Source organism: Bolinopsis microptera, chromosome 11 (genome assembly GCF_026151205.1).
Source record: "Bolinopsis microptera isolate Bmic1 chromosome 11, MBARI_Bmic_1.0, whole genome shotgun sequence".
Taxonomy (NCBI): domain Eukaryota; kingdom Metazoa; phylum Ctenophora; class Tentaculata; order Lobata; family Bolinopsidae; genus Bolinopsis; species Bolinopsis microptera.
The window spans coordinates 4,788,140-4,801,850 of NC_087082.1; the positions used below are offsets into that span (position 1 = coordinate 4,788,140).

General features: G+C 38.5%; 1 protein-coding gene across 2 annotated transcripts in view; it reads right to left on the reverse strand.

Moving 5' to 3' along the window:
• Window positions 1-13,711, reverse strand: part of LOC134822977 (translocating chain-associated membrane protein 1-like) — an 80,984-nt gene that overhangs the window by 49,108 nt on the left and 18,165 nt on the right. Inside the window, exons 2-5 of one of the 2 annotated variants that reach the window (XM_063834273.1) lie at window positions 10,010-10,156; window positions 9,008-9,074; window positions 8,586-8,692; window positions 8,254-8,370 (exon numbers count right to left, since the gene is read on the reverse strand). The exons of the other annotated variant lie outside the window; for it this stretch is intronic. Of the exons in view, the coding sequence (XP_063690343.1) occupies window positions 8,254-8,370; window positions 8,586-8,692; window positions 9,008-9,074; window positions 10,010-10,150 (432 nt within the window). The 5' untranslated portion in view covers window positions 10,151-10,156. The remainder of the gene's footprint in view (window positions 1-8,253; window positions 8,371-8,585; window positions 8,693-9,007; window positions 9,075-10,009; window positions 10,157-13,711) is intronic. 2 annotated transcript variants of the gene reach the window in all.

The window sequence follows — 13,711 nt, forward strand, 5'->3', positions numbered from 1 at the left end:
CAATTTTGCGTCATTTTTCTTTATAAATTTTATCTACCACGCTATCAGTGAAACAATTTTATCGTATTCCAATTTCTGATCGACTTTCACGATATTCTCTAATCATGACCTTTTTATAAATTTTTGAATCTCTTTGACTGAGTATTATGATTGATTTTATCTGACTAATTTATTTCTTTTTTGTAGGCTCTAGCGATGTAATAAACGAAGTTTCCAAGCCAAATTTGTGTGTTTCCCTTCGTGTCCAAAATCAATCATTTTACGGAACAGACAAGACACCATTGACATGAGGGGGAACACACAAAACTAACATCTGCATCCTCACGAGTTCTTGGAGCAGTTCTTAGTACCGTCTACTGTTTTGTGTGAACACATCAGCCCGGAGTTTTGTACGGAGAACGCTTAATCACCAACCATGGGACCAAGACCGCGGGATGCACAAAGAGATAACTACAGTTTAAATCTCTCTGAAAAGCTCGTCAAAATAGAATTGCAACTAGGGCTACTCAACCGAGTGAAGGAGGACAGCGTCCTCCTCAGCACTAAAATACTTCCCAGTATCCGCCCCAAGATCGGCAAATCATTCCATCACAAAGACTTAGACCAAAAGTCCCAGTCCATCTTACTCCAGGCTAGGGTTCAAATCTTGGAGCAATGCGCTATTACAGAGGCTCAACGTGACACGAATAAATTACAACTTGGTCTTAGTAAAGCACTAGATAGATACGTAGATCGAGAGAGGATAGAAAAGCTTATTGACGACCAGAATCGTAGGTTAAGGACAACGAACCTAAAGAGGCTGGACAAGAAAGTCAAATTCCATCTTGATAAGGCAAAACAAGAGCGCCAAAACTCTCATCCTCAACCCAACACTAACAGGATCAGCAAACGGAAACGGAATGCTGACCAAAGAGGAGCGGAAAGAAAGAAATATCGTGCATCAAAAGCCGCCAAAAAGGTTGAGTGGATGAAAAACCATGTGGAACGGAACATCAAGGGTAAATTGGTTATAAACCTTTCTTCACAAGAAGTACCGGACATCGCGTACATGTATTTAGCAAAAGGTCTCAACTTTGTTGAGAGTAGACCAGTAGCAAAAGAAGATTTACTCTTTGACGTTAAAGAGTTCCTGCGAAAGATGGAATGGAAAGCATACTTCCACCAAACCCAAACAGATACAGCCGGTGATACTGAAGATATCCACAAGGATTTGCGACTACGGTCTAGAAGGCATCCGCAAGACTACAGTCATCCCCTGTTCGATGAAATCAAAACAAGATTGACGGGATTCGTCACAAACCCAAATCCTGACGAACCACATTCAAACCTTACTGATGCCGAACAGAGAGGAAAGGGCTGGGTCTTGAAATCAATAGAGGATCAAAGTATATTCGTCACGAGTGCGGACAAAGGTGGAGCTACGCTGCTTTTGGACTATAGGACCGTGATGGATACAGTTAAATCTGAACTGGAGAAGGAGACAAAATTTACAAAATTGGAGATAAGTGTAGGAGTGAAAATGGAGCAGACTCAATTGAAAGTGAAGGAAGCAGTCCTCAAACATCATCATCTGAACATCATATCTGAGGAGGTAAAGAAGCGAATCACAGGTATAAATGACAAGGGGAACATGGTCCACGCACCTGAAATCCGCCCTGAAATACCATATGCGTACCCTTTATACAAGGTTCACAAACTATCTCAAGAACAAATCGAGGCAAAGACTATACCACCTGTCAGATTAGTTCACGCAACTAAAGGAGGGCCCCTTTATCGTTTAGAGAAGTTTGTGAGCCCGTACGTCACTCAGATCAGCAGAAAATACTGTGAGGAGGAGTTCATCTTGGATACCCCAGACATTATTTCTCAGATCAACAGCTACAACAAGGAGACGCTAAAGGGCGCCTCTAGAAACTTGCAGCTCTTTACTCTAGACGTGGCAGCATTATATCCTAGCATCAGGCCTGAACTAGCGCTTACTGCTCTTGAGGATGCCCTCAATAGTGATACCAACTTCTCACAAGAGCTAAAAGCGGCTTTGCATGAGTTCACTGACCTGATTTTCCGGGAGTCCTTTGTCACTTATCAGGGAGAGGGATACATTAACAAGGAGGGTATCCCGACGGGAAATTGTATCTCAAGACAAGTGGCAGATGTGACGATGCATTGGCTATTGTTTAAACAGATCAAAGGAAAGATGAAAAACTGGAGTTTGGTAGACCTCTGGAGGAGATTTATTGATGATGTACTTGGGGTGTGGTTAGGAACAGTCCGACAGTTCAATCTATTCGTGGAGCAACTGAACAAACTGGCAGAACCATTTGGAATCAGATTTGCTGACCAACAAATCGGTAAAACTGTTAATTTCCTTGACATCACTCTAACCTTGGATACTTACAACCAGATCCAATATAGACTCTACAGAAAGGAGACAGATGCTAGGAATTACTTGCGAACGGATAGCTTTCATCCTCACCATGTATTCGAATCTGTGGCGTTTTCCCAGATGATACGAATCATAGAAAGGAACTCGCAAGACTCAACCTGTGTAGAAGACTTAATGGAGCTGAAAGCAGATTTATCTAAAAGCGGACATAACAGCGTTAAGTTAGAGGAGATCGAGCCGAGAGCAGTTGTCAGAGTACTGGAGAACACCCACGGAGCCAACAGGTCTAAGGAGAGTGAGAACGCTGATAACTTAGTCTTTTCAGTACAACACTCTTCGGACAACATTCAGCTGAAGAAGTTGATTCACGAACTTGGACCGGACATCAGGAGGATATGTGGAGATATACGTGTGATATTTGCCACACGAAAACATCCTTCAATCGGAAACAGGGTAGTGAAGAATCGACAACTTGGAAATAAGGCTGAATGTCCCCAAAAAACATCACAGAAGTGCTCAGCCCCTGGATGCAAGACTTGCCCGGTATTGTTCGATCTTGACTCTAAGATCATGGTCAACGGCATGGAGCTTAATCTAGACGAATCCCTCACGTGCAAAGATAAGCACATTATTTACGTTGCACAATGCCAGCAGTGTAGGGCTATTGAGGGATCTGAGGACACTTACTTTGGGCAGACGTTGACTCCATTCCACATTAGGCTCAATGGGCACCGGAACAAGTTCAACATTGACGACCGTGCCCTCTACGAGCACTCAGCCTTATCAATGCATTGTTACGATGTACACAAGGACACTTTCAGTTTTGACTGTTTCAAATTCGGGATTGTGAAAAAGACTAAACCTTCCCTATTAGATAGGGAAGAGGCTAGATTTTGTGCAAAGTTTAGAACTAATGTTTGGGGTTTAAATAGGATGGAAATTAAAAGGTAGTTTTTTTGTGGTTTTTACCAATATCTGTAATTATTTAATTTTAACAATTTTGTGCCAATTTTGCGTCATTTTTCTTTATAAATTTTATCTACCACGCTATCAGTGAAACAATTTTATCGTATTCCAATTTCTGATCGACTTTCATGATATTCTCTAATCATGACCTTTTTATAAATTTTTGAATCTCTTTGACTGAGTATTATGATTGATTTTATCTGACTAATTTATTTCTTTTTTGTAGGCTCTAGCGATGTAATAAACGAAGTTTCCAAGCCAAATTTGTGTGTTTCCCTTCGTGTCCAAAATCAATCATATTTACATTACACGTTAAACGTGATATCATTATCAGTGCAGTGTGCACAACACCAACTACACCGATCAATTGCCAATCTGCGAAACATTTAATTATTATTATCACTTCGAGATGGCAGGGCCTACTCTCATGCTGTCTATAGGTGATGATTAATTCTGAAAAACTAGGGACAACTGGGGAATGATCCCAGAACTTAGACATTTCGCGTGCCTTGCTCTACCAATTGAGCTACTGACCCTGATTCTCAGAGCGAAATCACCACTCATATACAGCACAATTTCATGCTTTGTGTGGAATATCATAGGTAGTTTATAAATACACTTATTTGGAACTTATACTTGTTATTACACAACAGATGCCTCAAGAGTGACACTAACAGCAATCAAGTTCACACAATCAGTTCCGATTATAGTCAAACACGTGGTAAAACACGTGGTAAAACACGTGGTAAAACACGCGGTAAAACACGTGGTTAAACACGTGGTAAAACACGTGTCTGTAAAGTTGCAGTGTCATATTTTGTGCCTCAATTGTGGCTTTTGAGCTACTTGCTTGACACGTAGTTTAATACTAATGCGTACCTTACATTATATACATGGTGTTCAAGATACATTGAAACGGTTTCAAACATCTGTAGATTTATAAATGAAGCAGCAACCAGCTATATTGTGGGCTCATTTTCTTTGTTAATTGATTAAAGTTATGTTACAACTAGTCCAGATATCAAAAAGGTTACACAATTATAAAAATTTCAAATATTGTGTGTATAGGTAACTAGAAAGTAGAAACCCGCTGTACTGGTCGAAGTGCAGCTATGTTCGAGGAAATTGAAAATCAGTTATTTGCTAATTTCTCTTCATCATCTAGCTCCGTCATTTTTATCCGGTTATTTTTATTCCTACATTATATGCGTGGTAAAATTGTAAATCTGGATAATATATTCAACTATATGAAAGTTGTTACTTGACCCTGAACATCGTTCCCTTTGTTTGAAACCATGTTATTGTTGATAGGTTGCGTAAAGATCGATTATGGAAAAGTTATGCTCCGGTTATTTTCATCTTTTATGGGTTTGTTAGTGTCCCTAGGCCAGCCACTAAACACTCCGATATCTCAAGCTCAAACTTCTTTTTCCTAAATCTAAGCGTTGATGAGCGCTATTGAATTATTATACTTTTTCAATTTGTCTCAAATTAGAATAGTTTATTTACCCAATGTCTAATCATTTTTTAGAAAAATCAAAATGAAATACAAATCATGAGAAGTACATAAACACAAGCAAAATATAAAAATTATGTAATTGTATTTATTTGGAATGCCATAGCCCATAGGGATCGGAATCTGTCTTTTTAAAATTTTAAAAATCGATATCTTAATCAAATTTGCCCCATGCGTTTTATTAATTATCGATCCTTTTTACCGATCATTTAAAATAGAAATGAATGAATATCATTATTTTCAATCTTCGTAACAATCACTTTTTTCCCTTTCTTTCTTTAAAAAATTTAAAAACAATCATCTCAATCAAATTTGCTCCAGTACAGGCTTTTCATTGTTGATCGATCATTTTAACCAATCATCTTAAATCGATACTTTTTTTACTTTTTGTAAATTTTAAAAACCATTTATCATCTTAATCAATTTCGCCCCACACAGCACGTAGATCGGCCCGTGACGTGAGACAAAATCAATAATTTCAATCACTTATCTTAATCATTGAAAATTTAAATATTCGCCTCAATCAGAGTTATAAATGAAAATAATCACTTAATTAATGTGGGAGGAGGATGGAGATCAAATGTGTAAAGTAGTTCTGATCAGGTTTCTGTACATAGTATTATATAGTATATACCCTTGTCTTCTTTGAGCAAGATAACAAACTTTCCCGAGTATGTAGATACTTCTGATCAGATCTCTGTATATCCTCGTCTTCTTTGAGCCAGATGACGAACTTTCCCATAGATAGTGAGTGGTAGAAGGATAACTTTTGCTATGTAGTTTCTGTACCGTGCTCTCATTTCCGGTTTACGCAGGATCAGGATGGTTGGGAACAGTGCTGCGTTCATCAGAGGAAGTGTGAATTCTAACAATACCAGGATGGGAAATGGCAATACGGGGATAATATATATCACCAAGGGGTATGTCATCATACAGTACAAAGAGACGCTAACCAAGTATAGTAATGAGATTAGAAAAACTGTTAAGTTAACTTGGTTTGCAGTGTTCAGCTGTGGGTTTTCGTGACCTCCAAAGGCTTTCTTTATATAGATCATCTGAAGCACCATGCATACAAGCACGATCAAGCAAGGCAGACCAAACTGAACTAAAGGCATAACTATGTACATGATATATGACATAAGATTTGCTGCGCCATCAGACAATGCAAAGTTACACTCCATCAACCTTATTACAAGATCTGTTGTGCCTCGTCCAATTGTTTCTATTACAATCATACTGTACCATGGACCCCCAAAATCACCACATTTTGGGCTATCATTAAAACTCGTTATGACATCATTCAAGACCCAAACATCAATAATGCACAGGACCAGGAGAATGGACGGGTAAATGAAGAGGACTATTTTCAAAAGTCGGTTATTCTGAGTGTAAAATGGACGCATTATGTTAATAGTCTTCACAACCGTTAGCACAAGAACACAAAACGTCGAAGTAACGTAGCAGAGTACACCAAATATTTGGCAGACCAGAAATATCCAAGGATGTATCCTCATAGAAGGGTCCTTCAAGCACAGTAGTGATATTGAGCCTCGTCCTATCTCAAAACACGCACTTCCAATGTCCACAGCACCAACCAGGATGAAGAATAGGCAAGAAATCCTTCTCCAGTCCTTGTGGTAATCATATATGATCACAGAGTTCTGGATCATAATATAAAGAGCTATAGTGATATTGAGTGGGGATATATACTGATACCCCCAGTCATGACCGTCATAAACGGGACTAGTAGGAGAGTTAGCGGTAGTCATATTATTTGTCCAGATAATTGTTCTGCAGAGTAACTTTACGAAGATTTAGAGGGAACGAACTAACTATACAATCCTGAAATGAACTGCGGAAAAATACTTGGAAACTTGCTCTTTTGTATCAAATTATCTCTGACGAAGATAATTATGCACTGTGAGAATCTTACTTATAGTAGCTACAATGAGTTCTGGATTGTTGCGACTTTATTTCCTATTATTTCTAATACCATGGCTACTGTAACAAGTATGGATTTTTATTTGACGATGAAAACGAAATTCTAAGTATTTAGTATTCCCTAATCGATAATTTGAATTATCAATCACTACCAAAGTTATGAATATTGACAGTTTGAGTGTAATGATGTATGCGCAAGAAAACGTTGATGATTATGTGCTTGATCCCATGACCCGTACGTGCACCCTTTTGAAGTTGCTATGCAACGACGCAGTGAAACTTTGCTGAAATACCGCTATTATTCTAACGTCAATTTTTTCCCGATCCATGACTCAAAGTGCCGAAGGCACAAAAGAGTCAAGGACAAGGGTTAGCGATCGAGGTTTTTTTTTATATGGTAGCTTTGCGACCGTGTGTGCGCGCGAGTGTGCGACCGAACGTGCCTGCGAGCGCAGCACTGTTATCGCCCACGTGACTACCTGCGCAAAGTTATTTTGCGTGACAATCTGAATTATATAATTGTTGGCGCGCGGCGCTGAACCAACCAAGTACATTATTAATTTCATCATGTACGTATCCCACTAGGCACTAATTAATAGCATATTATTATTATTTTGAGTTGGTATTACTATTTTGCACAGATCCGTGTCAGGTTGCATAAACAATAAACATATGGTTACATAGAAGTATACACGATTTTCAAATTCAATATAGAATTATATTAACTGGGCGGCAGTCGGCATGTCACTTCGCCATATTTGCATGTTTATATAAACAGTAAAGACTGGGCCGTCCCCAGGTTGTATGGAATATGATAAATACGCCATCACGGATCGGGAAATTGAGCGGCCATCCACTAAAGAAAAGCGGCCGCATTTCTTGTTCCTCACTCCTGACAGTAACTACAAAAAAAATTTAAGCGTAAATTAAAATTTCAAAATTTCAAAATTCTAATAGCTACATAGCATATCTCTTTTCTACAACTTCTAAAAATCCATTTGCAAGCTGTAAATGTAATCGATTAATGGGAAAGGTAACTTTTGGGGCAATTTTCCGTCCTTTAAGATGTTGGAGAATCCGTCAAATTTTTTTTTAAAAGATAGTCATAGATAATAATTCAGAACATCACAGAAGAGGGCAAACCATTTAAAGTCGTGCTTAATGCTTATACACATTACACAGAGATACACTAACGCGAAGTCCTGTGCGGTGTTAAAGTTTCTAAGAGTGAAAGAGAATAATATATAATAATAATAACAGTTTATAGAAACAAAGCCGTTAATAACGCTTACTGCACCCATCTAATATAATACATTATAACTAATTTATACTTTTGTGGACTTCACAACTTGGGAATCCCAACGTTATACACGCATAATCAGTTTATTGAATAATTAACTTGAAGTCATTAGGTACCGTCAAATCTACTGATAACATTACAAACCTGGATAAAGACGTAGACAGCGCCAGCAATGATAGCAATGTAGAATGGCATCGTGCTGCCTTGATCCATGAACTCTGACATTCGGGTCTTGCTGAGGTGCAACCTTCTTCCAATTTTCTGAATTGAGAGTAACGGTAATAGTGCGAATCATATATAACTATAGGAATTGTATGATGTGTTGAAAAGTAAACGTACAAGTTGCAGTACTTTGTGCAACACGAATCCTGCTACTGCCTGGTAGCACGTCTCACAATCTAGTTCACATAATTAAAAATAATTCCAAAAATTCGTCCACGCCCTCAATTGTAATTTTTACAAATCACGTGTCTCACCTCCCAGAAGTACTCGTTCTCAACAGCGTGTATGGCAATGAAGAGCAGAGAGTAAAATAGTGTCATACAAATATCAGCACGGCCAGTCGAGTACATCGCTTTCTCGTCTGGGGCAGAGCAAGTTTAGCACAACAAAATAAACAGGACTATTGAAAAGTTAGGAGTTTTCTGAGTTTGTGTCTTATCAAGGTTTATGATTAGAAAGCTTCAACCATGCCATGGTTTAATTTTAAATAATGCTGTAACTAGGCATTAGTAAGCAAAGCTAATGCTATGATAATCGTAATTAGAGGCTAGTATTTCTAGAGGCTAGTATTTCTACCTAGGACCTTACAATTGTTTCATGATATCAAAACATGTTCTTAAAGTTTAAAAACAACCGGCTTAAAAAACAATAAACCGGCTTAAAAATAACTCATTACCTGGATCAGTGAGATTAGTTGTGTTGTGTTGAACCATGCAGAACTTAGCTGACAGAGCACGAGTAGCCTGGAGGGTTTCAGATATTATTTTATCGTGTAATTGAATAGAGTTTTCAACAACATACCATGTTGTAAGGGTGCTTGGTTAAACGTTCAATAATCATTGACATTACCCTTTTAATGAACTAGCAGGAACCTGTATAACCCTAAAATGGTGTCAAGACTCAAGAGACTAAAATAATTATTACCTATTTAATTTGCGTTTTTGACACCACTTGGGGGTGCACATTTTGGGCTCTAAAATTCCTATTTCTTGGCCTATTTTTTACTCAGTCAAAAAAGTTTCAGTTGTATTATATCTTTTACGATTTTTGTGGAAAGTTGCGTTAAAGTTGATGCCGTGGTGTCAGTAAAATGGTACGGAACCAAATAACCATATATATCGTCTCGCTTTATATTATAAAGCCCGTGGTAACAGGGACGAAGCTAGTAGTATTCTTTGAAAGAAAGTTTTAATTGCATCAAAAAATATCCATCCCAACGGAACTCGGAAGATACAGCCGATTTAAATATAAAACATTTTAAACACAACGTAATTACCACAAAACCGATCAAAATGACGTTAAAACAATCTTTGCACGTGCATGTATGCATTAAAACACCGTTGCTATGGAACGTTTTGGTTGCTACCTAAATTCCTATTTTTCATTTAATTTGCACGTGGGCGGTCGTACAGTGTACAAAAACAATTCTCTGGATTATAGTAGAGATAGTAAGATATATGAGGTGAGTGTTAAGTGATATATTTTAGTCGATCGAAAAAAAATATGTTGACATATTATATGGATAGATTAAAAGAAAAACTGTTCGCTGAAAACTAAGATAATTGCTGAAAATGTAAAAAATTGTCACGGAGAATTAGAATAGGAAATTGTGATTCAGCCAAGATTAACTTTTGTTCTTGCTGCACAAATTAGTTGAAAACTAACATTTAACACTCACCTTGAATAAAAGTCCACTCATGATAACGAGACATAGTGAAGAGACAAGATCTGCTTGGTTCTGAAGGAGATATTCCTGAGAAAGGATCGGGGGATCTTTGTCCGTCTTGGTTTGACCTGGTCTTTTTGCTGATTTCACCATGGTGTCCTATGTAAATTAAAGATCAGTAAGAGTTGGAAATGTGATAATAACTTTTATTTTCTAAATGTCAATAATGTCATTGAACAACTGTTGAGCTGTCCAAGCCAGTTAACTGCCTATATATATTGCATATTATCAATGAAATGAAATGAGGTATTTATATCCCGGCAGACTGTGAGCAAATGTGTAAATGTGAACAAAAGTATAACTCATTATAAGGCAAAGACAAAATTAAAACATCCTTTATTGTAAACCACACTAAACTAAGTAGAAGCAGAAACCATACAATACATGTAGGTATAATAAGGGTTAGTACCACGGGTCCGTATTGCCTGATTTAAGTTACAGAAAAGCCAGCGGATGGCTAGCGGGCGCCTAACGGAGATGCACTAAAATGCAGCATTCATACCTAGCGGATGGCTAGCGGAGTATAGCGGACGCCGCGCGCAAACTAGCGGAGAATAGTACTAGCTTCATTAACACACCCGCTAGTTTCTGCTAGCTATCCGATATTGCCGCTAGGTCCGCTAGCTTTTCTGTAACTTAAATCTGCAAAATCGGCTATATACGGACCCGTGGTACAGTGACATAATCAACCAAAAAGTTACCAGTGTGTCTGAACAAAAAAGGATTACACAAAAACGTCAAAAGAAATTCCAAAGGAGACAGAAGGCAACATGTAAAAATCTTTTGCTTGCAAAATTAACCATTTTAAAGAAATAGTAACGTAGCACTCAGTTGTCAGGTGATTAATGCTATGAATCTTGTCAGTGCAATGGATAGATGACAATTTTTTTTTATCTAGACACTTATTTTACTTCGGTGTATTCCAACAGCCACAATGTTACACAAGTGCAACCAGCCAATTACAGGAAGCCGAAGGATCTTTTTGGCCAGTGACGGTTAAGGTAGTGTGTACCATACTTTCTTCGTCCGAGACTTTGCTGCAATGTGCAGCTCCTCATTTAACCCTCACACCCGATTTCTCGAGTATTCGGCTGAGTAGACCGGGGGGCTGCATAGACCACTCATGATCCTTAGCTGAACGTCGACGACGCTCACCCCACGACCAGGCAGTCAGTGGGTTTCGAACTTGCAACCTAACGATTGTAAGACAGGCGTTCTAACCAACTGCGCTACCTGGCCGCTAAATTCATTAGCTGCAAATATAAAGAAAGATTTATCCTCACATAGAGCTAAGTATTAAAGGACACAATCTCAAGCGACTGCAAGGTTCAAACAGGCAGTTGCAGTGAAGTGTTGTACAGTTGGTATCATGTAACACGTTATACATGATCATGTAGTGTGTGGATATTATATATGTACGTAGATGTAACAATCCGCCACACATAGCACTGTAATACTGCAATATTCAAAAAAATCATTAGAAAAGTGTTGTTTGGCACTTGATAAGTGGCTGGTGGTAACTACTAGTCATGTAGGTAGAGCATTAGAGCAATATGGCATTAATCTAGGTGTTGAGGGTTCAAACTCCACTTGACATCAGCTTTCCAAGTTGACAACCACTGATGTATCATACGAAAATAGTCAAGTTGCAAAAAATAATCAAGTAAGTGAGTTGGGGATCATCATCCAGAGCTGAATAACGTCCAGAGATTGTAGTACCTCAGGAAATAATAATAATAATAATTCTATACTGTTACATAATTTAAAAATTATGGCCCCTTATTGTGGGCAGAGTATGTGTCTTTATTTAAGTGTCCTGATTTAAAATCATCTGAGTGACTGCATTGAAATAATTTAAGGAGAGTACCATAAAAACGTTAAAACAAAAGGAGTAACAACTAGAACATACTTATATTAATATAAACATTAGAACAAAATACAGTCACCTAATTCTCTTCTCCTACGGTTGAGTATAGAGGAACCATCTTTGGCGTGTATTAGGGACTTAGACCATTACAAATACCCTGCTGTAAGTTTGCAAGGTATGTGGACTAAGTGGGTCGAGAGTACTCGACTTGGAAGTGGGTGTTGAGAATTCTCAACTAAACTAGAAGATTTAAATGATGTCCAGAAGATGAGGCAGTAGATGGAGTAGTAAAGGAGTAGTAGAGGCTGAAGGGGGAGTGATGTCATAAGGAGATGTAGGACATGAAGGGGGATGGATGTGAAGGAGTACTATAAGTATAAGTATCAATTCTATGATAGTTCACCGATGGCGATCTGTGCTAAAGATCGGAAGGCAGTGATGCTGCCATCACTACCATCTCTTAAGATAGACCAGCATGGTTGGTCATTAGTGGAGTGCTCTTGAATGGTTTCTCTGTAGGAACAGCGGTACAGTGGACAAGAGAAGATTCGATGGTAATTGTTGTCCAACATCTGACAATTCGGACACTGAGGGTCGCAGTTGTTGGCAACCCTTGCCTTGAATGCTGTGAAGGTGATGTCATGGCCATGCAAGAGAGACATTACTTTAGTGTCTGTGCTCCTGCTTGAATAGCGAGGAAACAACTTTTTGCTCCTCTCATCGATGTTATCCAGTATCTCATCCGGATTTATTCTAGGGTTCAGTAGGAGACGTTTATTCCAGGTGAAGTCCATAAAGCGGGTTATTTCGTCTTTAGAATAGCTGACAACACCGTTGTGGACACTAGTCAGAAGGTCTATTCTGCTTCTGTTGAGCTCGTTGGACCCCCTTTTCCACGTTAGGCCTAGGAACTTACGTATCTCATCAATATGGTGCTGATATCGATGGGCCTTTGCCTCCTCTAGCTGTAAGATGAGTCCTTGCATAAATGGGTCACTTGTAAGTGCTTTTATTATGAATTTTATAGTGATCATCTTGTAGGATATCTCAAGGGGTGGAATTCCAAGCGCGACAGATGTCAAATCTTTGGGAGGATGGTGAGTGGATCCACTTATTTTCAAGAGGACCCTGGCATAGAAGTCTTTGAAAGTGTCTAGGTTATCTTTTAGCCATATTGGAGCAGCATATAGAAGTTTTGTAAGTACTACTGTTTTGAAGAGCATTTTGAGTGAGCTTGCATTCAGGCCTCTGTGGCGGGTGGAGTTTTGAGTGATCCTGTACCAGGCAAACCAGCATTGTTTCAATTTAAATTTTGCGTGACTCTTGAACGTAAGTTTGTCGTCTATCCTCAGTCCAAGAACAGTTGATTGACATGTATTGTATGTTAGGAAAGGAATGTATATGTTAGGAAAGGAATGACAATAGGAAAGGAATGACAATTTATTGATGGGGCGGACTCTTCCAGTCTGCCGTCGAATGAAAATACCCAATTTTACTATACCAATCTAAAGAAAGACCAACACCAAGCCCCAAGGATAATAAATTAAGCCCGTCTAGATATTGCAACTGTTCGACTGTGTGAATCCTTTGAAAAAAAATTCTTTGACATCAGGGTCACTCATCCTAACTGCAACTCAAATGTGTTTAAGCCACTAAATAAAATTACAGTATTAGTAAGCATGAAAAGGAGACAAAATATTTATATGAAGAGAGATTACTTCAGTCAAAGAAACGATCCTTTCATCCCGCTAGTCTTCACAACATTTGGAGTTATGGGACCGCTCTGT